We start from the raw sequence: 25,473 nt of genomic DNA, 5'->3' as shown, positions 1-25,473 counted from the left end.
ACAGGATCCGAAGACAATTGGAATTCTTCTACTTTCCACCCGGTCATTGAGTGGACACGCCCCACATCGAGATTGAAAGAATATCTTGTTTTAGTTCCCAGAACATTTTTCTCTATGTCATTATCTATGATTTGTGTAACAACACCATTGACCCTCCATGTTTTCTTCTTGCCCCTGAGGTAGAACATCAAATTCAGCTTTTCACGACGAGACGAACACTTTCTCACAAAGTAGTACCATTCACTGTCCTTGTAAAAAGGAGATCTAACATGTTCAAGAAGCCATGGCTCCATGGCATATAGCTCTCTCTCTCTCTTATGAAGCAGCTGAAGTCTGGTGAATGGGCCTTTGGAGTGAGGTACAAAGAGAGTAGCTCTTGATCAGTCGGATGAAATCGGAATCCGTAAGTAAAGACACTTGGTGGGACGTTCTGACCAGAACTCAGAGCATCATGTATCTGCTTCAACACATCCCATTTCAAGCGTGGATGTTCAAACCCGTTCAATCTAGGCTTATCTAAGTACTCATTCCCGAGGGGGTTTTTCTTAACAAAGTAATACCATTCATAGTGATTGTAACACGGATCTCTCACATGCCCAAGTACCCACGGATCCTTGTCGTACAAGTCTATGGTTTTGATAAAGCAGCTGAACTCCGGCGATTGTGTCTTCCGCATAAGGTAGTCTGTCACTTCTTCATCAGCTGGGCGAAATCGAAACCCGCGTGTTAACACCTCTGACATTTTTGCTTCTGATCCAAGAAACGAGAAACCAAATTCATCAAACTCGATCTCTAAAAACAAACAGTGATCTATTATTCTAAAAGAAAACCCAGTAAAAGAATTGGAATCATGGTAATGAATATGATTTCTTCTAGCAGTAGAAACGGTGTGAAAGTGTAACAGAGACGAATATATGCTGAAGAAGAAGAAACTTGATTATGAGAGAACGAGAACTTACATGAATCAATGATCGAAGATTTCTTCTAGCAGATTAACAGAGAGACCCAACGACGTGAAAACTTAACAGATATGAATGTTCGAAGAAGTTTCTGCAAGAACCCCAATAACGAATTGGAATCTTGGTGATGAATGCTTGAAGCAGAAACTTGGATAACAAAGAACGAGAACTTACCTGAATCAATGATCGACGATTTCTTCTAGTAGAGAACAGAGACCCAACAGATATAGAAATTCTGAAAGAAACGCGACAAAGAGTTGGATAACAGAGAGATCGACAATTTCTTCCACGAGAGAACAGACTTCAAACAAACCGTGATAATCTAACAGAGATGAACGCTCGAAGATGATAAGAAAATTGCAATCTTGGTGACGAATTTTGAATGCAGGAAGAAGAAACTCGAATATTTGATAATTAATATCAATGTTCAGTGGTTTCTTCAAGCGTTCCTCTAAAGCGATCTTGGACTCACTCTGTGTTTCTGTTTCTTGCTGCCAACGGATACGCAACAATAACAATTACAATGTGTTTAAAGATAAATCCCCCTTCGCCGACTTCACTAATACTATCATTTGTATTTTATTCAAAATTATAATTTTTTAAACATCTTCACAATTGTTAAATTAAAAGGACTGTATATCATATTTAAGACTTTTATTTCCGAAATTATATATATTTCTAGGATATGTATTTTCTCATCATCGGACTCCTAGGTATTTCAAAGACTATGTAATACATATTTGGATTTATTTTGAAAACACACATTGAAGGAAGACTTTTTAAAAAAAAAATGCATCTTTTTAATACTATTTTTCAAAAATGTCTCCTCCATAGAAACCTTTTATTGTTTTTTTACTGAAGATGATTTTTTAATAAAAATATATAATTTAAAAGATTTTCCTTTTCCCCGATTAGCTTCGCCGGAATGTCTCCGCGTTCCGGCAAATTTTGTAATCCCAGCTATCGAAGTGGCTATTCCTTTATTGGGCTGTAATTCACTAAAAAAAAAAATCAATAAAAACAAAAGAGCACCACTGTTTTTTGGTAAGAAATCTATTAGTATTTTTTCACATTTTACATTTTAAAATATTTAGTAGCATGTTCTATTACTGATTATTTTTCCTAGGACCTTTAACTCAAAGCCTCTTTTTGGGAAATCCCACAAAGATGGGCAAGTTCATAAATTCTCCTGAAAATCAAATTAAGAAAATGTTATGACATGTTTTCTGGTTTAATCATTTATAGATAAAAATAAGAGAATATGCACAAAATAACTATGAATTGTAAAAAAATTAACAAAGTAGCTATGGTATCAGAGGACACTCTCTTTCATCACTTGTAATTATTTTTATACCCATTATCGAATTTTATATGTATTACACGCTATTTTACAAAATCACACAAAACACTTAGATGATTCCATGGCGAAAAACTTTTGATGAATCCGAACAAACCACCACTCATCTCTCTTTCTTCCACCACCACAACCACCACATCTTCCACCATCACAACCATCAGTCTCTTTTTCGATAAATCTAGGCTGCTAAACGTTATTTATATTGACGGATCATCTCTCCTTCAATTTGCAGAAGATTTCTCATTTTATTTTGTTCGATTTTGATTCTTTCTTGGAATCTCCGTCGTTATGTTTTCTTTTTACATTGTATGTTATTTTCTTTTTTACCATGCTACTTTCTCGAATTACACGTTATAATTGAAAATCTCTCTCAAATAACATGCTATTTTTTCATATAACAAATTATTTATTCTCATAGCACATTATAAAATGTCACTTTTTTGATAAATATCGTGCTATTTATTTTGTTCGATTTTGATTTTTTCTTGGAATCTTCATCGTTATGTTTTCTTTTTAAATTGTATATTATTTTCTTTTGTATCATGTTACTTTTTCGAATTACACGTGATAACTGGAAATCTTTCTCTGTCAACATGCTAGTTTTTCATATAACACATTATTTATTCTCATAACATATTATAAAATGTCACCTTTTTTATAAATATCATGTTATTCTCATACTCTTGCTTTTGGTTCAACTTGCAAGGATATTTTTGTATTTTCTTATGCCGTCATAAGGTTATTTACTCACATACAAATTAACAATGGTTAGTTACTACATTCTTTTCAATTCTACTTTCTAATATTACCCTAAAAATAATTAGATTTTTTCTCTCCTTTTTCTGTCATTTATAACATCATATCTAGATATATCTCGTCTAATAATATTTTGATGATAACCTGCAATATAGATTATGACGAACAACTTTTATAGATAACGATTCTACCATTCAGCTCTTCTCGCAACACTCGGATACACGACAAACGATTATGCATATATGATATATGATGGACATACTCTTTCTGCTTCATTTGAGACCACAACGGTGACCTAATTATAGTACTCGATATAGATTACGATAAGTTATGCATCAATAATCTGCAAAATCGAACCTGAGACTTGGTGTAAAATTTTTTTTTGACAAAAGATTAATTTTTATATCATTTTTGACTTTTGACAAAAAGCTGATTAAAGCAGTCTCCAAATAATAAATACAACATTACAATTTGCTTCTAGGCATTCAAGGATAAGTTACGAGGTGAAATACCAATTCTGAGCCTGCAAAACTCAGAAATTTGCGTGGTTGTCACATGACCGAATAACCGGAATTCTCATCGTAGTTGCCACGAGCATATCTATTTGAAGCTGTCCTCAAAACCTCGTGATAAAAGTCTATAGCTTCTCCGAGAATTAACGCAAAAATACTTAAGCAATCATGAACTTTTTCACTAATTCAATGAGATAGCGATGCCACTTAGACCTATTTGCTGCCATAAATTCAACACTCTATTAACCTTATCAATGCACCCATATTCTCGCATACATAAAAAGAACCGACACCAACAACACCAAAAACAACAAAAATCTACCTAAAAGCAACCAAAAACGAGGCGAAGGGACGAAGAAAAATGGTCACGGGAAAACCATAACCATGGCTGAGGAAGCTGCCACCCTCTACAGCCCACCAATGGAGGAGAGATGTTGACCACCAATAACAAACCACAACACTTCTAACCGCAAAGAACAAACCAGAGAGCCAAAAAGATCTCGTGATTTGCCTCCACAAGAGAAGCTCGCCGGAATCCAACCACACTATCACCGGAGCGAGAGAAAACTAAGGTGGAGAGACCCGATAAATAGTGGTAACGTAATATTTATACATCAACAAAGAATACTAAATCAACTAGATATAGTATCATAATTGGTAAACTACTTGCTTTATTGATCGAATAGTAGTAGTACCGTATTAACCCGGTGCAAATTATATAACAAAAGTATATAGCCAATGAAATCTCACATAATATTCCAATTAGTAATATTGTAGAACTGCAAAATAGTAAGAAAAATAAAATAATAAGTGAGTAAAGGGAGTTACAAAATATTAGTTTTTTTTTTTTGAATTTAATATTAAATTATATTAAAAAAAAAAAAATTGTTCTACAACTTATACATACTTGTTTTAAAAGACATCATTCAAAACAAAAACAAAAAAATCTTCTCTCCTTGTCTTGATTCAAACCAATCTTGCAAACCTCCTGCAAGTTTCATATCTCCGCTACTCCGAATTGTGCTCAAACGATTCCGAATGATTTTATCGATCACTCTTATCAGTCTCTCGCATGGGGATGGTTCTTCATTGTGTCGTCGGTTGTTCCGTTCTCTTCAAAGAGAGTGGATTGCATTTTGAAATATGTACCCTACAATGAAACACTTCGTCTTGCTTAGCCTATTGTCATGTATCAGTTTGAGAGTTTCCGTCCAGTTTGCGGTGAAGCTAGCGTGGAGGATTCCCTTTGCGAGCTTCGTCCAGACCTGAAATGAGTAAGGGCACATAAAGAACAAATGATCCCATGTCTCCAAAGTGTGTTGACAGAGAATGCAGTTTGGAGTTACTTGCGGGTTCCACTTAATCAGCTTGTCACCCGTAGCTACTCTATTTTTTTGAACGAGCCATGTGATGAGTGAGTACTTCGGAGTCGAGTGCTTGAACCAGATTCCGTTGTAGTTCTCCATCAATAGCTTTGCGGTGCGAATCTGCAGCCACGTCTCTTTGGTGTGAAACTCTTTTCGATAGTGGTCATGCTTTCCATTCCATAATGCTACATCGGTCTCATTCGATCTTATGAGCTTCTGTTTTACTATTTCGTTTTCGACTTGATTCAAAATAGCTACCCGATATTTTCTTCTTCTTGCCCCTGCCATTACCTCACCCACAGTAGCAGTCATCGGGCTACCCAAATCAATGCACCCTCTTGCACCCAATCTGTCATAAAGACAACCCATCTCACTCCATCTGTCAAACCCAAAAGAAGAAGCTTCGCCGTTTCTAACTTCCACTCGATAGAAACTCTTTGCTGTGTCTCTGTATTTCAAAATTTTTTTCCATATCCAAGAACCACAAGTTGTATTCTCTTTCACTAACCAAAAGGAGCCTCTTCGAATAAGATATTTCTTAACCAATTCCACCCAAAGCGACCGCCTAGCTGAGAGAATGCGCCAAATCAACTTCAAAACACAGACTTTATTTGCTTCTGCAATCGAGCGTAATCCCAAACCCCCTTCTTGTTTTGGAGAACATACTTCAGACCATGCAACTTTCACCTTCCGAGAGTTTAAAGCTGAACCTGACCATAAAAAAGCAGAACACGAATATTTGTCTTACGAGTTAGAATTCATGGTTGACAAAATCCGCTGAATAATGAAGCAAATATTTATATGAAATCGAGTCAAGTAGGAAGAATTATTGATTTGGCAAAAAATCTAAGAGAGCAAAACTTTAGACAAATTCTGTGTCAACAAACTTAAGAATTTACTTGTAACAAAAAAAAAGAAAAAACGTTTAGAGTTTAGAAAACTTAGCACCTAATCCTCGATCCCATCATCGATCTTCACGTGGGGAACTCGAAGCGACACAATGGACAAAAGTGACTGGTCGCAAACCAGTCTACAATACACTTATCGTCAAACTCATGTCCACATGGTAAAGTCACAATTCTTGCTCCTTCTTTAAACTCTTCCAAACAAATTATGCACTTATCACCAACTATAGAGCTAGTCTTGTAGTATATATTTTTGGTCAGCGACCTGACAGCGAGCTCGCTTGCGGGTCTAAAGGGTATACAATAATAGGGTATATAAATATTGGTGTCGTCATCCTCTACAATCTCATCAAAGGAAATACCATCACGAAAAGTCAAATTCAGAAACAGAGCATATTCTGGGCTATAATCACGTGAGGAAGTCACTTCAATGATACCTTTGCGGGCAATTTCGGTCAACATAAACAAATCGGGTTCGAGAGGGAAACCTTCTTTCATCAAAAGATCATTAATGTCTTCTCTACTACTAAATCCTTCATCTTCCATGACGTAATCCGCGAGCCACGTAATCGGGAATGTTCGTACAGGTTCATCCATCGTGACCATGGTTACACATGCGTTGATTGTGCCAGCTTCTGAGACTTCAGGATTACGGTCGATTTCATGGCGAAAATATATCCGACCTCTCATAACGAATAATTTAGGGTTCTTAGCAAAAACAAAAAAAAAAGGTAGGGTTCTTTATTTTATGCTGCGGCAGTGTTATTGGAAGAATCAACGTGGTATTTATAGAGGTGCAAGATTTTATCAACCTTTTATCAAAAACTGAAATAGATTTTATCAACAATTTCTTTTATTCAAAAAAATGTATCAATTTCTGTGTATAAAAAACATTACAAACTGTATTCTCTCCACTGTATAAAAATTTATAAGGGATTGAGACTGTAATGATGTGATCAGGCTAAGATGTCAACCGCAAGCTAGAAACTCAAGTGATTCCGAGAGCGTTTCCTAGCGTTCATAAGCTCCATCAATGATGGTAGCGGCCGAGGCACAGGTGCGTTCATTGATCTGTATAGCTTTCTCAAATCCCCACTAAGATCCTTGCAAGTCTCCTTTGAGGTAGAAGTAGAAAAGATTGTACAAGATTCCTTCTCTACTGTTTCTTCTTTAGTATCATCTTGTAAAGGCTCAATTACTACCTTTACATTCAGTTTTTCCAATACCGGCGAGGTTTTGGTGTATACACATTGAGTGTGTATGACTTTTCTCTCATGTAGTTGATCACATTCCTGAGAACTTTGCCTTGCTCTCCCAAACAGAGTTACAGGAAGACTATTTTCAGGGGATAAACTCAGAAGCTTCTTCTTCGTGCTAGACGATTCTATCACAGGTTCTAACTTCGATTTTCCCGAATCCAGAATAATCTGTTCACTCATGAGACAGCAACTAAGAGCTACAGTTTGAGTATCAGCTGCTGCAACTGGAGAAGCTTCCATATCGATGTCTAGAAGCTTCCAGAAAGGATCATCAGGCGAAAACCGACTGATAAAACAGTTTTTCTTCACATAGTTGAGTTCCATTGCTCTACAAGAAGGAACTGTTGATACAACCCATTTCGGAGAAAGAAGTTGCATCGCTGATTCCAACTCTGCACGGGATGAATGCATTGAGTAACACACATGCCAAAGGCCAAACTCATCCTTGACAGCTTCACTAAACCTAACTTTTCTCTGCTTTTGAATGCTTCCACTTTTCCAATCATCTTCATCATCACAAACATACCACTGAGCTGAAGGACGGATGATAAGAGGCTCACTCTGAAGTTTCGATCTTGCCTCAGCAAGCTTTGCACTTGTTCTTTCATACAGTTTAGGGAACCCACTGAATATGTGAAACCTGGAAGAAGGATCTTCAGAGACAATTTCGGGAACTATAACCATTAACGATCTGAAACATTCCAAGTTTGTAGCTTTGTCCACATAAATCTTGGAGCCAAACGTTCTAGAAACTTCTAAGAGAACATCCTCTTGTCCCAACATATCACAAGCAAGATATACAACTGGTGCATCTGGGTGGTTCCATATGCAATTGATGATCTGAATTCATTGAACAAGAATGAAAATGGAGAAACTTTACACAGAAACGATTCCAATGCATAATGATTAAAGCCAAATCACCTGTCTAATAGCTGAATGCTTAGTGGGAAACCTCTGAGAGTGAGATGATTTCCCAAATGTACAATCTAAGAAAATGTAACCAAGAGAGCATTTTGGTTTCATGCCATGGCTTCTTCCAACATATTTCTCAGGTAGACTATGTAGACAATCTAGTGTAAGCCTACAATCACCAGTGTGAAGTATGTTACCAAAACTTCCTTCAAACAAGAACATAACGGCTCCTGAAGTTTATGAAATTCGTCACAATTTGGAAAAAGCTAAGACTTTAACAAAAGCAAAAGGTACAAAGGAAGTTACCAGGACAATGATTAGCATCAAAAGCAGTAACTTTAAACTCGCCATCAGGATCATCAACAATCACTGATTGACCAATTTCAACTCTCACGAAGTAAGACTCATCAAGCTGCACAATTATGACAATTATTGAGGAAACAGAGAAGGAAACACGAAGAGATAAGAGATAGAGGAAACAAAAACCTGAGGGAAACGTTGAAGAAGAAGAGAGATGGTGAGGGAAGTAGAGTAAATGGGGAAGACGACAATGTTAGAAGGAGAAACCCCAACGGTGTGATCTTTATGAGCATGAGTTAAGAAATGATGTCTCTTTCTTCTCTTCGTCTCCGTGTATGGTCCAAAAGTGTCGACGGCAAATGGTAAACCTCTTGGCATCTCTATCGACATCACGGCCCTCTAACGCCGGCGACGGATATAACCAATGACTAGGGTTTCTGCTTCCGCCGATAATTTTAGAGTGAAATGTGATTCTGGTTGCTTTCTAGGGTTTTGGGTTCTCCGATTGATTTACTCTGAAGAAGAACCACTTCAGATCCGGCGGATAAAAATTGTTTCTGCAGAAGCGAGGGAAAATTACCCTCCGATCTTAAAAGTAAAATTTATAAAATTACACGTTATATACTTCGAAATAAATCGTTTCTTATTTTTATATATTTATGATTTAATCGCATAATATGATTTTGTCTAAACGATAATTCGTTGTTATTATAGATGTAATAATTTAAAAATTAAAGAGAAAAACAATTTAATTAATCCATGAACCCACCCAAACTCGAACAATTTACCACAGTAAACAAAGCATTCAAATCAAACAAGCTTAGAAAAATATAGATCAGACATAATACAGTATTTGGCAAGTGAATAAATTACTAATACTCATATACAAAGGAGTTTACAGAAATCTTTATTGTTTGTGTGTGGTTTTGTGATACTTGTCCTTGACCCAACGAAAACCAATAGCAGAACCAGTCTTGAGCTTCTTAAAACCAGAAGAAGCTACAGCTTTGGTTTTGTCTAACCCTTGTCCCATTTTCTCCTTGTACTTGGTCGTGTTTGACGTTGCTCCACTTCCGCTGCTTCTCACGACGGCGCCGCTGCCGATTCGGCCTCCTTTGGCAGAGTCGCCGCTATTGTCCCACTGGTCAGCCCACGATGTTCCGTTCATTATTGTATATCGTCTTCTCAAAAGTTTTAAAATCGAAATGGAATTTGTACTTTGAAGTTTATTTGTGATGTTCTCTCGGTTCCTCTGTTTTGTTTATATACACATTCATATTTCAAGAGACGCGTTATGTATGGTCAAACCTTGTGTTCGTGAACAAATATGACTTCTATTGATTTGCTTCTTCTTTAACTTTATTTTATATGAATTGTCACACTCAATATAATCTTCTGGAACATTAAAAGAATCTCTCGTGGAAAAAATTGAAGTAAATTCTTTATATTTTATAGAATCAAGTACACATTGAGGAAACTTCTTCAAATTCCCCGAGTCTAGACGAAGACTCTTCAATGTTTTGACTTGACGACTCTGAAGTTGAGAAACTCAAGCATAACGACTATTTTTTTTTTCTCAAGGTTCTCGAACAAATCTGATTTTCTCATTTGGGTAAAGAATTTAAAATCGAGGAGATAAGAGAACTAATAGGTGGATAATCAGAAAATGCTCTGTTTTATAGGCTCTGAGTAAAATAAACATGATCGTCTTGTGCTTTGGGATTAGTCAAGGTATAGAAAAGTCGGACGATTAAAAATGTAACCAAGTAGTGTGAGAAATATTCTAACTCAACGACCAAAATTAGCTTCTTCCATTAGTTTAATAAGCTGAGAAATGGGGTTATATATGCCAACAATCTTACAACTACAGCTAATTTCTCTAATCAACCATTTTTCCCAGAAGATCAAATGGAATTTGATGACAGGACCTTCGAAGATTACTTGTGACTTGTGAGTCAAGGAACATCATCACATTGGCTCTGCTGCAACCCTTTCTTCTCTGAGAATGGTAAAAGCTATGCCAACAAAAAAACCCAAAAAAAAGGTCAGAATCTTGAGTATTTTATAGAACAAACCCACAAAACTTTCAAGATAATAGCTATGCATAAAGGTAATAAAAAAAACACATGGACAGTGATCAGAAACTGTCACAGCAAGAGGAAACCGAAAATTTATCTAGATTCACTAACCTGACGAGCGACCTGAGCTACACGTCGACTATCACGAGATGGTTCAGTGCTGGTGAAAGAATCCAAATACGCGTTGTCTTTCTCACCAGTCTTATGTCTCCTGCTTCTGCTTTCATCGTCGTCATCATCATCTTGTGAGGAGGAACCTCCTCCTTCAGGGCTGTTACTTCCATCCTTATTATGCTTCCTCTTATACGAGAATTTGATACACTGTTTCTCAGAAGGCGACAAAGGTGTAGTAGAAAGCTCAATATCATTCTCTTTCGCTTCTTCCTTCCTTGCTTCTGTAAGTGATTCCACATCAGCACAATCTCCATTGATAGTGTTCCTTTCTACCACCTCAGCTTCTCTGCATCTACTTAGTATGGAAGGAAGAGTATAAAGACAAGGATCTTTATTCTCTTTATAAGAACACCGGTTAATACTAAGATCTCTGTCACTCATATGTGGTTTAATAACACTAGCCACAACTGATCTCTCGTGGTTGCTAGAGTCCTCACGCACTTCTAAAGAAACTGCTTCATTGGGGGCTTTCTCCTCTTTGCTAAGATTTGTTTGACAACCATTTGCCAATTTCTCCAGGAGATACCGCGATTCTCGTAACTCCGTCCTTAACTCTCCTACTATATCTTCAGCTTCTCCAAGTTGAGCTTCAAGTTCCTCAATCTTTTGCTGCTTCTGCAAAGATATCATTTCTGCCTCCTTGACCTATAACCACAAATTCTTTTAATGAAATAGAGTAGAAGAAGAATTTGCAACAGAAAGGAAAAATACAGCACAAGTGACATTGAAGTCCATCCTCAAGAAAATGTACCACAATCTCAATTCCCAAAGCTATAATCAAAACAAGAGTTACTGAAATAAGTGTAAACCAAAGAACAGTTTCTCATACTACCTAGGTCCTCGATACCCTATATAAGCTCATTGTCATCACACAAAGCTCAGAAATGTCAAAACTTTATCCTCAAATCAATGTCAAGACTCAAAATATTAGCTCAAGAAACAATTTAGATGATGAAAAGTTTCTTCAAGTTTACAGAATCCACAGAAACAAATCTAAAAATTGAAAATTTACCTTGGAATCATATATCTGTTTAAGCCTAAGACATGCACGAAGAGCCTCATCTCTAACAGACGCAAGCTCTTGCTGATACCCACGCGCTTTCCTCTCAGTAATCATAACACGCGCCGCCGCTTCCTTGGCTGTGTTCAGTATTGTCTCAGCGTAAGCCTTCTTCAAGGCGGTTAATTTCTGCTAACCATTAAAAACACAAAACAATTCATCGCAATCCCAGAACGGAATAATCAAAACCCATATCCGAAATACCAATCCAGATCAATAAACGAAATCAGAGACAACAATCCTTTATATAAAGAGAAATGAAACCTAAAAGAAACAGAGAAGAAACAAAAAAAACTTGTTTTTTTTTTAATTGGGAATGTGAAGTCGAACACGGCGGAAATTTAGGGATTGAAAATGAGATTTTTACCTCTGGGTCAGTCATTAGGGTTGAAAATGCGGTTACGGCAAGGGAATTTTTTCCCGACCGAAGTCGTGAAGAAGAAAAAGAACGAGGTAGAGAAGAGAGCAATCCTTTTTTTTTTGTTTTTTTCTTCCAATTGTTTTGCTTTTTTCCTTGAAGAAATCTGTCAGTTAGGAACGGAAAAGATAGTAATTACGTTGTTACCCCTGAGTTTTCCACTTAATTACGTTGTTACCCCTGAGTTTTCTACTTTATTACAGGAACACCACATTCATTCACTTAACAAAATGTTAAAGGACGGTTTCACAAAATGTAAAACGTCACCGGTTGAGAATTATCATTCATATTGGTACGAATCACTTATTAGCAATAAGTGTTATTTAGTTAAGGTGAATTGTGTAGCATAGACTAAGTATATGTGTTTCGTTGTTTGGCCATTTGAACTAATCTTAAGAATGTTCAAATCGATCTTAAAACCAATCTTTAGTTGTTTTATCCAAACGGTAATTTACTTGTTTTGTCTTAGGTTTTTTAGCTTTCATAGAGAAATTTACAAGCTAGAACAAAATTAATCTAGTATGATACGTATTAAGGTACCTATGGTCATGGTGTGAGGCGCATTGACATTGTGTGGTTTCATTGTATGAGTCAATAATGTCTTGTTGTTGCCGTGTGAGTGTGGAACAACTTAAGGTTTTCAAATACCATAAAGGGCTTGGAATTGTCAAGTGGGAGGTAGAACATCATTCAATCTTTAAAAACCTATTTGAACAAATATTATTTTCTGTTTAAGTACACAATCCTATCATGATCCACCCTTTTCTAAAATTCTGATTTGGGAAAGTCACATACTCATCCAAATTGGCTAAAGCGAAAACTAAAAGGAGAAAAGTCTCTTTATAGTGGCTTTATCTAAACAACTCCTTTAACTTCATCTTTGTTGTGTGCAACCAAGAAAAGGTAATGGTGTCTTTCATTCATAACCAATATATGTGCTTTTCCTTTTCTTTTTCTTTTCCACAAGAAAATGTTTGATTAATAATTAGAAGATTTTTATATCTTTCCTATCATGCAGCATGCATGTTGTTAAACCCCCATGCTTAAACTTCGATGGGATATGATCATGACACCACGTTAATTTTTAAGTTAAAAAAAAAAAAAACTAACAAGATAAAGCGTAAAAGTTTTAAGTCTCTAGTTTGTTTTAAATCACTAATTGCAACAACAAAACATTTTTACAATGGAATACTTCTAATGTTGAATGATTTGAGTTAAGACGACCAAAGATTAAGAAGATAAACCAGAGAGAGTCGATAGAGATAGAAAGGTTAAGTTCATGTGCTGAACCAAGATTATTGGAGAAGCTCATCATATACTCTTTTCTTTTTGTTAAACCGTGTTACATCATTAGCTAGACTCCAATTTTTTTTAAGTTTTATGATCATTGTGATTTGTAAAGAAATTTGTTATAGACATTGAACTTGTAATCTCTTATTTAATTTGCAAAAAACAATATTTAACCAACTGATCAACAACGGTCATTTAATCGTACAATATAATTCTTATAAAATATCATGTTTATTTGCGAACATATAAAGTCAACCCCGATCAGCAACAACCTTCTCCAAAATTTGTGTGAATTCAATTATTTCTTCACTATATTTGCAAGAATGTGGTTATACTATACTTTTGTGTGATATTTTCAATTAAAATAGAGTTTAGTGATATGATCCACATGACAATATCCCTTAAAACATGATTAGTCAGTCGAATTAATCGGTCATGTGTTTCACTAGTGGTGTGAATGTGAATCAATCAGTTTGTAAACTATGAGGAGATTCATACGTTAATCATGCTTGTAACTTGTAAGGGATTATCATCATATCTGGTTTTAAAAGGACAATTTGCAAGGGAAATTAAAACTTTAAAAGGCTATTAATTGAAGGGGAAAAGGAAAAAAAGAAGAAGAGAATTGATGGATACATAAAATACTAGCTAGTATTTAAAGTGATGAGGATATCATGTGCTCCCATTGGCCCCATGTCTTCATCAAATATTTTGATGCCACAATTTGGAATATTCTTTTGATTAGTTTATCAATCATTTAATCCTAACCAGAAGTAATTTGTATTTCAATAAAAACAATGTTCTAAAAGGGATTTGGAGGATTAATTTAGATTAAAGCGAAGGATGAAATAAAGAGTACTAACAGATTGAGATTATCAAGGTAACTTTTTGGTTGCTTGTGTGATTCGTTACAAGCTAGCTAAAATAAGATAATGGTTTTTATATAAAGGTAATCAGGTTGGATGTAATCGGGAATCGCACTAAGTAAGTTGACCAGATTCGTTTAACACTAACATTACATTATAAAACACACTTATAATACCATCTTATACAGTTTAATTATGAACTACCATTCAAAAATCACATTTCATCTTCATGCGCATGACACACCATACTTCCTTTACCAACTTTTTTTTTCTCATTTCTATATTCAAATCATCAATAAGAAAATCACACTAGAAACCATTTTTTTTACGTGAGAGAAGGACGTCGAGACACATTCACTTTGCTTGAACAAAAAAAAACACATTTAATTAAAATGACAAAAATAATGAATAGAGAGAGAGACATTATCAGAATATATCCAAAGAAAATAACTCATTAATTAATAAATCCAAATGGAAGAAATGATAAATATAGAGAGACAAGCAGGTCACAGAGGAAACGAGTGACGAACAAATCATAAATAAACACGTGTCATGTTATCGTAATAACACACAACAGAGTAAGTAATGCCACGTGGCTTATCGAGTTTTTATAAAGACAAGACAGAAGAAGTAGCTCAGATCCACTCACACCTCGTCTCCTAATCTGTACGGTTCTTATTTCGAAAGGGTAAAAACCAAAAGCGACGCAAAGGGCAAAATCGGAAAAAGTGTTTTATTTATGGCCGCCGTTAGTAGTTCGTCGGAGACCGGAGACTGCGGCGTTACGGGAAAGAGAGATGAGATCATGTTGTTCGGAGTTAGAGTCGTGGTTGATCCGATGAGAAAGTGTGTGAGTTTGAACAATCTCTCTGATTATGAAAAGTCTTCTCCGGAGGATGAGATCCCTAAGATAGTCACCGCCGGAGCTGGAGATGGTGAAGATAAGAACGAAACGGATGCGACGGTGATTGTCGCTGACGGTTACGCCTCCGCCAATGACGCTGTCCAGATTTCGTCTTCTTCCGGCGGGAGGAAACGAGGTACTACTCTTTTTCTGATTCTGATAAGAGCTTAGGATTCTGATTGATTGTATTATTAGAATGTCTCTAATTTGAATCTTATCCAATTCGTGATTGAATCTATGCATGTTGGAATTTATGTCGGTGATTGATTGGTTTTGAGCTATGGATTCGTTGTCGTTGATTATTGTTTGTTTGTGTTGAACAAAACAGGGGTTCCATGGACAGAGAACGAGCATAAGAGGTTCTTGATTGGGTTGCAGAAAGTAGGAAAAGGAGATTGGAAAGGAATATCAAGAAACTTTGTGAAGAGTAGGACTCCTACTCAAGTAGCTAGTCATGCTCAGAAATACTTCCTCCGACGAACCAACCTCAACCGTCGCCGAAGAAGATCTAGCCTTTTTGATATCACTACTGAGACGGTAAATCTCTACTCTTATCCTAAATCATTTTATGTTAGCTAAATCATATGTGAATGAAAAGGTCTAGACTTTAGCTTAGTTGATAGAACTTAACTTTCTTACTTTCTTTGGTGTTCTCTGCTTTCTCAAAGCTCTTTCCTTTCTTAGGTTTTTAGTATTTCTTCTTTAGAACTTAAAGACAAAGTAATATGGAGAAGTATCATAATGATTTTTGGTCTAATTGGGTATATATCTTTTAAGTTGTAGTTTATAAACAATAATGGTAAGTGTGTGACAGTTAGGTGTGATTGGTTTGATCAGGTTACAGAAATGGCCATGGAGCAAGATCCTACTCAGGAGAACTCACCACTACCTGAAACCAACATCAGCTCTGGACAGCAAGCGATGCAAGTTTTTACTGACGTGCCGACAAAAACTGAGAATGCACCAGAGACATTTCATCTCAACGATCCATATCTGGTTCCAGTAACCTTCCAAGCAAAGCCAACATTCAATCTAAACACAGATGCTGCTCCACTTTCTCTCAACCTTTGTCTGGCATCCTCATTTAATCTTAACGAGCAACCCAACTCAAGACACTCGGCTTTCACGATGATGCCAAGCTTCAGCGATGGAGATAGCAATAGCAGCATCATCAGAGTTGCTTAGAGCTTAAACCCAAGGTGAATCTACAAGACCTTGTTTCTTTCTTTGTTTCTCTGTTGTTGTAGTACTAGTAGTACATATTAGGTATAAACAGATAAGAAAAAAGAACCCTATTAAGTCTCAGTCCTGTTTTTGATCTTTCTTTAGGCCTTACTTTGTCAAACTTTTATGTATTTTGTCTGAAAATATAATCAGGGGAAAAAAAAAACAGAACAAAAACAGAGGAAGGCTATAGAGATTGATGGACAAACTGTGTCTAGGGTGCTTCATCATCTTTGTTTGTTTGTAAAACTCTTGTCACACACACTGTTATGAGTCATTTTCTGCTGTGTGTGTTTTGTTTTGTGGTGATGTAAGTTAAAAACAAGCGTGATTCTCATGTGGCCCATCTCAATCAATGGTTGGTGATTTGTGGGGTTTTTAGGCTTTTCTATTATCTTATCTTTTGGGGATAAGATAAAAGCCTAAAACTGTATGTAACTATGTATGGTTCTTCGAATATTTTATCATTTATCTCTAATGTCATAATAATGTTGCCAATTTCATATGCCACTTCGACTTTTGTGGATTTTTTTTTTTCTCTTTCCCTAGCAAACACCATTTTTCCCTATAGTACATGACAATCCAAAAAACAGAGTAAATTTTAAAGAAAAAGAATCTAATTTTGTCAATTTTACTTGTCTGCGATTAGCCGTTATTTCAGGTATTATTGGTCAAATTAATTCTTTTCCCAATCCAAATATAGAGGACTAGATAATAAAGCTAATAACCTCTGTTTTTTTTGGGTTCCTTTTCCTGTTACCATTTCAATCTTCATGTAACCCTTTTAAGATAATTTTCTTCTTCCTGTTAATTTATCTGAAGTTTGCTTCTTATCTTCGTGATCGCTTTTTGCAATCACAATAATGTCTAACCGTTCCTTCAAGAATTTCATAGAAGAAGAACTTGGAACATTCCCACAGTTCTTAATCTACGCTCTTCTTGAATGGATCCTCATCATTATCCTCTTCATCGATGGCTTCCTCGCTTTCTTCTCTAACCAAATCGCTAAATTCTTTGACCTCAAAATCCCCTGTCTTCTCTGCACTAGACTCGACCATGTTCTTGTCAGCAGAAACCCTGATTTCTATTACAACGACTCGATATGCGATGCTCACAAGAAGAATGTCTCATCTCTCGCTTACTGTCATGTGCACAAGAAACTCTCTGAGATCAAACGTATGTGTGAAGGATGTCTTCTCTCTTTCGCTACCGAGAAAGAAACAGATGTTGATACTTACAAGTCTCTTATTGGAATCTTGCATAAGGATCTTGAGCTTCTTATCGACGATGAACGTGAGCTTCAATTGGCGTTTCCGGTTGCGGGTTCGAAGAAAGATGAAAACTTCTATCAGGTTGAGAACAGAACTAACAATAGCAATGACAGGTTTCAGAGGCAGCAACGTTGTTCTTGTTGTGGGCAGATAATGAAGCTGAAATCCGATAAACCTAAGAGCAATAATCAATCTTTTTTCGGAGCTCCTAGTCCATCTCCTAGAGTTTCATTTAACCAAAGAACTTTGGATTTGTCTAACATTAAATACACGGATTTGCCTGAGGATGATGATGCTTTGAACACGAAAGGCGCTTCGTTGGATGCAGTTGATGACAGAACTCCGAGTTTTGTAAAAGGAGGTAATAAGTTCTTTGGCATTCCGCTTTCTGACTCGGCTCAGAATAGTCCGCGATGGTCTGTTCGATCAATGAAGAAATCTTTCGTTGATCAGAATGGTTTGGAGAGCGAAGTGTTGGATGGAGATTCGATACTTCAGCATCTAAATAGACAGGTTAGATTGGATCGCAAGTCGTTGATGGATTTGTATATGGAGTTAGATGAAGAGAGGAGTGCTTCAGCTGTTGCAGCAAACAATGCAATGGCTATGATCACAAGACTTCAAGCAGAGAAAGCTGCGGTTCAAATGGAGGCATTGCAGTATCAGAGAATGATGGATGAGCAAGCAGAATATGATCAAGAAGCTTTGCAGTCTATGAATGGTTTGTTGGTTAAGAGAGAAGAGGAAATGAAAGAGCTTGAAGCTGGAATTGAAGTTTATAGATTGAGATATGGATTGTTGAGAGAAGAAAGAGGAGAAGCAGAGGAGTTTCTTGATGAAGAAACTAAACCGGTTTCAGATTTGCCTGTTTGTTCTTCAAATCATGAAGAAGATTTGGAACAAATGAAAGATTCAGCTGAGGATTCTATAGGCAATAATGGTGTGATGATTATAGAGGAAGAAAAAGGTAAAGCCAATTCATTGGTCATATGTTTCTTTAATAAACTTGAAAGTTAAAATAGATTTTTTGAAATTGTCTTGTTACAGAGAATGGAAGCAGAAAAGATATGTTAGTGAAGGAAATTTCAGAGATTACAGAGAGACTAAATGCAATTGAATCAAAAGGTGAATTGTTGCAGCAAATTTCAGATGTTTTAGATGTTAGTGAAGGAGAAGCAATTCTATTACAGATATCTCAGAATCTGCATATGCTTCGTAGTTTCATTGAAATGCCAACAGAATCATGAATCTGTTTTACTTAAGAAATCAAAACAACATCCTTGTTCTAATCTGTATGTAACTGATACTGACAGTTTTATTACAGAACAAGCAAAAAACATTTTTTCTAACTTATCACTTACTTCAAACTCAATCTTGAATCTTTTCTTATAGAACTTGGTTGAATCTTTCTTTGATGATTCATTGAATGAAACTAAAAACCCTGTGCCAAGTAATTATTGTTAGTAATTAAAAATAGTATTTATGAAAATCCCACTTTAACAAACCCATAAAGATTTGACCCAGCCAATATTACCAACTAATTTTATCATGGAAAATCGTACATTATCGACCAAAGATTCACCAATTAACATACCAAAAAGATTTCTAATTTCTCATTTTTCTTAAAAGACATCATTAGCTTAAGTCTTGAAGTCAATATGTATGATGTAACTTATGACTAAGTAAGAAATCTTCTCTGTTTAACAAAAGACATTTTAACCATTAACTTTGAAATGTTCTTCAGATTGCTTTCTACGACGAAATCAATAGACCGCTTTAGAAAACATAGTTATCGTGTTAGACAGAGCATCAAACTTGAACCATAAGTAATAAACAAACAATATTTTCAGGTCCATTTGCTTACCTCAACTAATCTCCAATTATTTTTTAGACTAAAAAAATAGAAGAAGTCAAAAGAAACTTTGCCAAAGACCAACACAAACCACTATATATCTACAAAACAGAGGATGCTCTGTTTTATATTTCTCATCAATAGCCATGACTACTCTCCAAATCTCTTCTTCTCTTTTCAGATCTTTTCTTCTTGTGATCTGTGTCTTTGTAATCCCATCTCTCTCATCTGATTCTGATCCTTTACAAGACTTCTGCGTCGGCGATCTCAAAGCTTCTCCTTCCATCAATGGCTTCCCTTGCAAATCATCCGTCTCCGCTTCTGACTTCTTCTTCTCCGGCTTAGGTGGTCCTTTAAACACCTCGACCCCTAACGGCGTAGCCGTTTCCCCCGCCAATGTCCTAACTTTTCCGGGTCTAAACACTTTAGGACTCTCGATGAACAACGTTGAATTCGCTCCAGGCGGTGTAAATCCTCCTCACTCGCATCCGCGTGCAACCGAAGCAGGAGTTGTGATCGAAGGCTCGGTTTTTGTCGGGTTCTTGACTACTAACAACACTCTGTTCTCGAAGGTTTTGAATGCCGGAGAGATGTTTGTTGTCCCTAGAGGATTGGTTCATTTCCAATGGAATGTTGGTAAAGTGAAAGCGCGTTTGATAACCTCTTTCAACAGTCAGCTTCCAGGATCGGCTGTTCTGCCTAGTACTCTGTTTGGCTCAAACCCTACCATTCCAAATGCTGTTTTGACCAAAACGTTTAGGACTGATGATGTTACTGTGAACAAACTCAAGTCCAAGTTTGCTGTTTGAATCTTTTGATATTATATTATCATGTTTTCTCAAATGATCTTTCTTAATTCGCTTCGATTTCATAGCATAGCAATAAGTTATGTGTAACGATTGGTATGAAACAAAAGAAAAAACATTAATAAGATTCATTTCTTTCTCTTGGGGGATTTATGGTGATTCTCTTAGACTAAAAGTCTAAAACTCTGATGTCAAGTAATCAGTTTTTACTAATCAAATCATTTTGTGCAAAAGTCTCTCTTAAAAACTTTAGAGACATAGTGATATTCTTTGGCTAATGCTCCTGTTTGTAGCCTAAGAATATCACTGTCCATAGTTTAGATTCTCTTTCCTCTTCATTGCCTAAAATGTAATATAGATGCTTCATGTAAGGAAGTAAGGGAACCTTGTGGAGTTTGATGGGTGCTGACTGCTGAGAAAATGACAAAGGCCTTTCAAATGATTTGGGCACTTTCATGGGTCTTTTCATTGATAATAATTAAGGCCCAACAGGATAGAGAGATAAAAGGAAATAGAAGGTCCGTTTAACCTTATTTAACACCCCATTTGAAGCGTTCACACGAAGAAAAGAAGAAGAGCGAACACTAACTAATTGTGCCGATTATACCCTATTTAACACCCAATTTGAAACGTGTGCACTAGGAAAAGAAGAAGAGTGAGCCCTAATTGTGTCGATTATGTCGCCGTTGAGCCATCTGAGATATGTCACTGTGCTGGCATTACGTGGAGGGAGAAGGCTTCTCTCTCACCGCAATTTCTCTTCATCCGTTAAGATCAAAAGCTCTAATTCCGCATAAATCTATCATTTTTTTCCTGAAAATGTTTTGTTCTTTTTGGTTATATGTGGATGTATTCAATCTTATATTTCGAGTGATTTAAGTTTAATTGAGTTTTCTTTTTATATTGATGAATTTGGGTAGATTTGAAGAAGTTGTTATGAGTTATAGTAAAATTCTCTCAAATCCCAACAAAAACCACTGGACTTAAAATTCTGTATTTTGATTATTTTTATATAAAAAAATTCACTTAAATCTTTTAAGGTTATTAAAACCCTAATCCGAAAATGTTTTCAATAACAGGAGATTTTAAAGTAGATTTTCAAATCACTATTTCAATAAACATTGGATATTATTAAGACTTTTAAAATATATGATTGAATAACATTGATTTTTTATATTGTAACACAAAATCACTTGATTAATATACCCCGATTATTTGAGTATTTTTGGGATCAAAATAATTAAAAATCTAAACCGGCCGGTTCAGAATTGAGAAATCGACCCGAAACTAACTGATTTGGATCCGGGTTTAAAGGCCTATTTGTTGTATATTATATGGCCCATGTTGTATTCAGCAGATGTAACACAAAAGAGAATCCCGACCCACGCGCTGGAGCTCCTTTTAATATTTCATTTGTGCAAAAAAGCCCAAAAAAGAGGGTTATAGTCCACGGATTCTATTCTCACGCGCTCAACGCACATTTGTTGCGTGTGGTTTTGTATTTTACACGCGTATGGTAGTAGTTTTATTTTGATATTTTCTCGAAAAAATATTTTACATATTCCTTTTCTTTGTTACACATTGCATGACACAGTAACAACATTTGTTTTTCCGTTGGAAAATAAAACCTTGAGAGACATTTTCAACAAATGGTAGTCAATGAAATTCACAATTCAACTCTTATTAAGATTCTTACCAACTAATTAATTTATTACAACTTTCTTCTACGTTGTCACCCATATGGTTTGAATTGTTCTGCTTAGTACTTGTATTTTCTATTGCTTGCTTCTTACGACAAAATCAATAAGAAGTTTTAGAAAACAGAGTAAAATTGTAAAACATAACATAAAACTTGAAAATTATCTCAGCTTTCTCCAACTTTTATTGTTTTCTTACAAAACAAAACCTAGAATGAGTCAAAATACAATTTTCCGAAGACCAGAATAACCACTATATATCTACAATACAGAGATGCTATGTTTCATCATTCTCATCAAAAGCTATGGCTACTCTCCAAATACCTTCTGCTCTTTTAAGATCTTTCCTTCTTATGTTTTGTCTCTTTGTAATCCCATCTCTCTCATCTGATTCTGATCCTTTACAAGACTTCTGCGTTGGCGATCTCAAAGCTTCTGCTTCCATCAATGGCTTTCCATGCAAATCAGCCGTTTCTGCTTCTGACTTCTTCTACTCCGGTTTAGGTGGCCCCTTAGACACGTCAAACCCTAACGGAGTAACCGTTGCTCCCGCCAACGTCTTAACCTTCCCGGGTCTAAACACTTTAGGAATCTCGATGAATAACGTTGAGCTAGCTCCAGGAGGTGTAAATCCGCCTCACTTGCACCCGCGTGCAACCGAAGTAGGAACTGTGATCGAAGGCTCGGTGTTTGTCGGATTCTTGAGTACCAACAACACTTTGTTCTCAAAAGTTTTGAATGCAGGAGAGGCGTTTGTTATCCCTAGAGGATTGGTTCATTTCCAATGGAACGTTGGCCAAGTGAAAGCGCGAATGATAACCGCTTTTAACAGCCAGCTCCCAGGAGCAGTTGTTTTGCCTAGTACTCTGTTCGGCTCGAAACCTGAGATTCCAAACGCAGTCCTGACCAGAGCGTTTAGGACTGATGATACAACTGTGCAGAATCTCAAGTCCAAGTTTGCTGTTTGAATCTTTTTATTTATGTTTTCTAAAATAATTTTTCACAATAAGCTTTATAGCAATATTGGTATACACTTGTCTCTGTAATAATCGGTATGAATATTCGAAACAAAACAATAATAAGATTGATCTCTTTCTCTCTCTTTTTTTTTTTTTTTTTAATTATATCCTTCTCGTGTATATTTTATTTGGTAGCCACTGAAATTGATTTAAAGAACTTATTCTTCAACAAGTTGATTGTTCTTGTAGATTTTTGTTGATTCTCTGAAACTAAAACTCTGATACGGTGATACCAATTGTAATCAGTTTTTCTTAGTGAAATACTCAAATTATTTGTGAAAAGTCTCTCTTAACAACCTTAGACATTGTCAACGTATGGTATTCAATTATATCATAAAACAACTCTTAGCTTGTTTACTTTGTTATCAGCTAATTCAATTATCAAAACTTCCTACGTTAGCAACTGTGATGGTATTCAAATGATACACTCAAATCCTCAAACATTAGTTTAAGTCAAGTTGCATGCAATGAATTTTAAGTTAAAAGAATATCCTCAAAACAAACCAAAGAGACAACTTATTAACAATAATGGAAAATCTCAAGTTTTAACCAAAACGTTTAGGAACAATCTCAAGTCTAAGTTTGCTATTTGATTTATGTTTATGAAATATTTTCTCAGTTTAATTTGTATAATGGAAAAGTCGAAGATTTATAAGAAGCAACTCTTTCTCTTTATTAGGTCGCTTATTTATTTGTAACTGAAATATGAACTAAAAGTGGAAAGGTTGTTCCAGATAGCTCGGAAATCCCAAGAAAAACTCCTTTTCTTTAGCGATAATCGATTCAACGAACCCATTGCTCAAAGATTCTTCTTCGATCTGAGATGGTACGGTTGATGTGTTAGCCATTGTAGCTGCTGTTACCTCGGAGAAGTCGTTCCCAAACAAGCTGTCTAGTTCTTGAGGATGATTCTGTTGGTTTTCATGGAAGGTTTCTTGGTCAAGAAGGAAGTCAGACCAAGTGAAGTTAACCTCTGAATTCTCCTGAGCTATGGTAGAACAAGTTGAAGAGAACAATGGAGGAGACGAGTTAGAAGAAGACGAAGAGGCGTACACAAACGTAGACTCAGGCTTGACTTGGTTCGATGAATCTGTCATAAGCTTGATTGCTTGTAAATGAAACATGAGATCTCCTGAATCATTAGGTTGTTGTTGATGACCATCATCATTGAGCGAGTGATTGCGTCCAAGAGATCCGGCTTGGTTCGAGGGATTAGGGTTTAGGTTTCCACCACCATTGATGTTGCCGTATTCAGCAAGTACGTGAGAAAAGGGACGGTGAGTGACATGATCTATCCCCATTTCCGACAGTTTCTTCTTCAGTTTTGTGTTCCAAAACATCTTCACTTCTTCTTCTGTCTTTCCTGGTAAATGTTGTGCAATAAGTTGCCATCTATATATCCACACAAACAAAATCATCAGAATCTGTAAAATCTCAAAGAGTTTTCGAGTGATTCGCGATATCTACACAACCTGCTTCCCATTGCTGCGTGCATCTTGATGATCAGATCTTCGTCTTCAGAAGTGAAGCTCTCATGTTTGGTTCCTGAATGATCAGTCTTTCTCACTCTGCAACTCTTTCCACATCTCCTAAGTCCTATAAATGGTAAAAACACATATACATAGATATATCATATCAACATCATACAATTAAAAGAAAAAGAGAAATGCTTTTGTAACCTATTTTCTTAGGAGCTGCACATCCGTTTTTGGACGCAGACGCAAACACAAACTTTTGGGTTGTGTCTTCTTCGTTTGTCCAAGGATTCTTTGATTTTGAAGAACAAGATCTCACCATTTTCCTTTAAAAGAAACAAAATTATAAAGGATGTTTATAGCTATAGTATTGGAGAAATGTATTAAAAGCTTTTCTTTAGAAAGATTGAGAATGAGGCATGTAATAATAATAATACAAAGGGAGTGTTGTGAAGAAGGAAGGGGTTAGGCAAAATGGGTTTGGAGGTATAAGAAGCGTGTGTGGCAAGAAAGGCATGAATATATATTTTCATCTTTCTTAAATTACATATGCATGATTCTTTAATTATACAATATAAAATTATCATTTCCCTTTTCTTTATTTTGCCACATCTTTGGTTCCAAAATCTCCAAAATTTATCAAAGAATAAACATTTGGCCAAGTTCTATAGCACAATTCATTTTAGGTTATAAAAATTGTTTCGTAATATAATCTATAACAACTTTTACTGAAATTAAAGAGGGTATAAGCCATCTTTTAGTGAGTGATTGACATATTGTACAAGTTTTTCTAGTAGTAAGTGGTAACAATTAAAACAGTTTTTTGTTATTTTTAAATTAGCACCAATGTAAAAGGGAAAATACTTGGATTCTCTTTTTTTTGTAAACCCATTTGGGTTCCCTATGACAATGAATTTAGTGATCACAACAAGTTTGTGCAATCACAAACCAAATAATTTAAATACATATGCATAGACATTAGTAAATTGTAGTTTTGATCAAATTAATAACC

General features: G+C 35.9%; 10 protein-coding genes and 1 pseudogene across 15 annotated transcripts; 4 read left to right on the top strand and 7 right to left on the bottom strand.

Moving 5' to 3' along the window:
* Positions 1 to 223: 223 nt before the first annotated feature.
* Positions 224 to 1,560, bottom strand: AT1G19040 (NAC (No Apical Meristem) domain transcriptional regulator superfamily protein; the record flags this gene model as incomplete). Its single annotated transcript, NM_101762.2, has 1 exon — positions 224 to 1,560. The coding sequence occupies exon 1, from the start codon at positions 740 to 742 to the stop codon at positions 224 to 226; it is 519 nt and encodes a 172-aa protein (NP_173338.1). The 5' UTR covers positions 743 to 1,560.
* Positions 1,561 to 4,699: 3,139 nt separating this feature from the next.
* Positions 4,700 to 6,453, bottom strand: AT1G19030 (annotated as a pseudogene; the record flags this gene model as incomplete). The annotated part of the gene is made up of 2 exons: positions 4,700 to 5,661; positions 6,219 to 6,453.
* Positions 6,454 to 6,697: 244 nt separating this feature from the next.
* AT1G19025 (DNA repair metallo-beta-lactamase family protein) lies at positions 6,698 to 8,963 on the bottom strand. Of its 3 annotated transcripts, none has more exons than NM_101760.2 (4): positions 8,514 to 8,963; positions 8,334 to 8,439; positions 8,037 to 8,257; positions 6,698 to 7,955 (listed from the first exon to the last, which is right to left on the bottom strand). In NM_101760.2, exons 1-4 carry the CDS (start codon positions 8,715 to 8,717, stop codon positions 6,837 to 6,839), a joined length of 1,650 nt encoding a protein of 549 aa, NP_564070.1. In that variant the 5' UTR covers positions 8,718 to 8,963; the 3' UTR covers positions 6,698 to 6,836. The 3 variants fall into 3 exon arrangements, with proteins under 3 accessions (NP_564070.1, NP_001321877.1, NP_001321878.1); NM_001332383.1 differs by having other exon boundaries at positions 8,037 to 8,196; positions 8,514 to 8,926; NM_001332382.1 differs by having other exon boundaries at positions 8,037 to 8,439.
* On the bottom strand, positions 8,932 to 9,635 carry AT1G19020 (CDP-diacylglycerol-glycerol-3-phosphate 3-phosphatidyltransferase). The gene has a single exon (NM_101759.4). It carries the CDS (start codon positions 9,493 to 9,495, stop codon positions 9,235 to 9,237), a length of 261 nt encoding a protein of 86 aa, NP_564069.1. The 5' UTR covers positions 9,496 to 9,635; the 3' UTR covers positions 8,932 to 9,234.
* Positions 9,636 to 9,974: 339 nt separating this feature from the next.
* On the bottom strand, positions 9,975 to 12,143 carry AT1G19010 (uncharacterized protein). Of its 2 annotated transcripts, NM_101758.5 has the most exons (4): positions 12,007 to 12,143; positions 11,592 to 11,768; positions 10,517 to 11,224; positions 9,975 to 10,342 (listed from the first exon to the last, which is right to left on the bottom strand). In NM_101758.5, exons 1-4 carry the CDS (start codon positions 12,019 to 12,021, stop codon positions 10,283 to 10,285), a joined length of 960 nt encoding a protein of 319 aa, NP_564068.2. In that variant the 5' UTR covers positions 12,022 to 12,143; the 3' UTR covers positions 9,975 to 10,282. The 2 variants fall into 2 exon arrangements, with proteins under 2 accessions (NP_564068.2, NP_849690.1); NM_179359.3 differs by having other exon boundaries at positions 11,592 to 12,029.
* A 2,702-nt stretch (positions 12,144 to 14,845) lies between these two features.
* On the top strand, positions 14,846 to 17,146 carry AT1G19000 (Homeodomain-like superfamily protein). 2 transcript variants are annotated; one of them, NM_101757.3, is made up of 4 exons: positions 14,851 to 15,253; positions 15,446 to 15,654; positions 15,955 to 16,316; positions 16,495 to 16,875. In NM_101757.3, exons 1-3 carry the CDS (start codon positions 14,953 to 14,955, stop codon positions 16,300 to 16,302), a joined length of 858 nt encoding a protein of 285 aa, NP_173334.1. In that variant the 5' UTR covers positions 14,851 to 14,952; the 3' UTR covers positions 16,303 to 16,316; positions 16,495 to 16,875. The 2 variants fall into 2 exon arrangements, with proteins under 2 accessions (NP_849689.1, NP_173334.1); NM_179358.3 differs by having other exon boundaries at positions 14,846 to 15,253; positions 15,955 to 17,146.
* Positions 17,076 to 19,063, top strand: AT1G18990 (myosin-binding protein, putative (Protein of unknown function, DUF593)). Its single transcript, NM_101756.3, has 2 exons — positions 17,076 to 18,579; positions 18,660 to 19,063. Exons 1-2 carry the CDS (start codon positions 17,205 to 17,207, stop codon positions 18,857 to 18,859), a joined length of 1,575 nt encoding a protein of 524 aa, NP_173333.1. The 5' UTR covers positions 17,076 to 17,204; the 3' UTR covers positions 18,860 to 19,063.
* Positions 19,064 to 19,521: 458 nt separating this feature from the next.
* Positions 19,522 to 20,456, top strand: AT1G18980 (RmlC-like cupins superfamily protein). The gene has a single exon (NM_101755.3). It carries the CDS (start codon positions 19,611 to 19,613, stop codon positions 20,271 to 20,273), a length of 663 nt encoding a protein of 220 aa, NP_173332.1. The 5' UTR covers positions 19,522 to 19,610; the 3' UTR covers positions 20,274 to 20,456.
* Positions 19,663 to 22,954, bottom strand: AT1G18975 (uncharacterized protein). Its single transcript, NM_001332381.1, has 2 exons — positions 22,788 to 22,954; positions 19,663 to 20,187 (listed from the first exon to the last, which is right to left on the bottom strand). Exon 2 carries the CDS (start codon positions 20,082 to 20,084, stop codon positions 19,890 to 19,892), a length of 195 nt encoding a protein of 64 aa, NP_001321520.1. The 5' UTR covers positions 20,085 to 20,187; positions 22,788 to 22,954; the 3' UTR covers positions 19,663 to 19,889.
* On the top strand, positions 22,027 to 23,141 carry GLP4 (germin-like protein 4). The gene has a single exon (NM_101754.3). The coding sequence runs from the start codon at positions 22,273 to 22,275 to the stop codon at positions 22,933 to 22,935; it is 663 nt and encodes a 220-aa protein (NP_564067.2). The 5' UTR covers positions 22,027 to 22,272; the 3' UTR covers positions 22,936 to 23,141.
* Positions 23,142 to 23,600: 459 nt separating this feature from the next.
* AT1G18960 (myb-like HTH transcriptional regulator family protein) lies at positions 23,601 to 24,885 on the bottom strand. Its single transcript, NM_101753.3, has 3 exons — positions 24,666 to 24,885; positions 24,459 to 24,582; positions 23,601 to 24,378 (listed from the first exon to the last, which is right to left on the bottom strand). The coding sequence occupies exons 1-3, from the start codon at positions 24,781 to 24,783 to the stop codon at positions 23,697 to 23,699; spliced, it is 924 nt and encodes a 307-aa protein (NP_173330.1). The 5' UTR covers positions 24,784 to 24,885; the 3' UTR covers positions 23,601 to 23,696.
* Positions 24,886 to 25,473: the final 588 nt, after the last annotated feature.

Source organism: Arabidopsis thaliana, assembly GCF_000001735.4.
Source record: "Arabidopsis thaliana chromosome 1 sequence".
Lineage (NCBI taxonomy): Eukaryota > Viridiplantae > Streptophyta > Magnoliopsida > Brassicales > Brassicaceae > Arabidopsis > Arabidopsis thaliana.
The sequence above is the reverse complement of the archived record's forward strand: the minus strand, read 5'-3'. Positions and strand labels throughout refer to the sequence as shown.

What these genes read in the sequence shown, in the direction of transcription:
- AT1G19025 (NM_101760.2), bottom strand. Translation starts at nt 8,717, where the DNA reads ATGTCGATAGAGATGCCAAGAGGTTTACCATTTGCCGTCGACACTTTT. An exon ending in TGATGCTAATCATTGTCCTG is followed by an intron (nt 8,258 to 8,333) that starts GTAACTTCCTTT and finishes CATAAACTTCAG; the next exon opens with GAGCCGTTATGTTCTTGTTT. An exon ending in AGCATTCAGCTATTAGACAG is followed by an intron (nt 7,956 to 8,036) that starts GTGATTTGGCTT and finishes CAATGAATTCAG; the next exon opens with ATCATCAATTGCATATGGAA.
- AT1G19020 (NM_101759.4), bottom strand. Translation starts at nt 9,495, where the DNA reads ATGAACGGAACATCGTGGGCTGACCAGTGGGACAATAGCGGCGACTCT.
- AT1G19010 (NM_101758.5), bottom strand. An exon ending in AACAGATATATGATTCCAAG is followed by an intron (nt 11,225 to 11,591) that starts GTAAATTTTCAA and finishes TTGTGGTTATAG; the next exon opens with GTCAAGGAGGCAGAAATGAT. An exon ending in TAGCTCAGGTCGCTCGTCAG is followed by an intron (nt 10,343 to 10,516) that starts GTTAGTGAATCT and finishes TTGTTGGCATAG; the next exon opens with CTTTTACCATTCTCAGAGAA.
- AT1G19000 (NM_179358.3), top strand. Translation starts at nt 14,953, where the DNA reads ATGGCCGCCGTTAGTAGTTCGTCGGAGACCGGAGACTGCGGCGTTACG. An exon ending in TTCCGGCGGGAGGAAACGAG is followed by an intron (nt 15,254 to 15,445) that starts GTACTACTCTTT and finishes TGAACAAAACAG; the next exon opens with GGGTTCCATGGACAGAGAAC. An exon ending in TTGATATCACTACTGAGACG is followed by an intron (nt 15,655 to 15,954) that starts GTAAATCTCTAC and finishes TGGTTTGATCAG; the next exon opens with GTTACAGAAATGGCCATGGA.
- AT1G18990 (NM_101756.3), top strand. Translation starts at nt 17,205, where the DNA reads ATGTCTAACCGTTCCTTCAAGAATTTCATAGAAGAAGAACTTGGAACA. An exon ending in GATTATAGAGGAAGAAAAAG is followed by an intron (nt 18,580 to 18,659) that starts GTAAAGCCAATT and finishes GTCTTGTTACAG; the next exon opens with AGAATGGAAGCAGAAAAGAT.
- AT1G18980 (NM_101755.3), top strand. Translation starts at nt 19,611, where the DNA reads ATGACTACTCTCCAAATCTCTTCTTCTCTTTTCAGATCTTTTCTTCTT.
- AT1G18975 (NM_001332381.1), bottom strand. Translation starts at nt 20,084, where the DNA reads ATGAACCAATCCTCTAGGGACAACAAACATCTCTCCGGCATTCAAAAC.
- GLP4 (NM_101754.3), top strand. Translation starts at nt 22,273, where the DNA reads ATGGCTACTCTCCAAATACCTTCTGCTCTTTTAAGATCTTTCCTTCTT.
- AT1G18960 (NM_101753.3), bottom strand. Translation starts at nt 24,783, where the DNA reads ATGGTGAGATCTTGTTCTTCAAAATCAAAGAATCCTTGGACAAACGAA. An exon ending in TGCAGCTCCTAAGAAAATAG is followed by an intron (nt 24,583 to 24,665) that starts GTTACAAAAGCA and finishes TACCATTTATAG; the next exon opens with GACTTAGGAGATGTGGAAAG. An exon ending in CACGCAGCAATGGGAAGCAG is followed by an intron (nt 24,379 to 24,458) that starts GTTGTGTAGATA and finishes GTGGATATATAG; the next exon opens with ATGGCAACTTATTGCACAAC.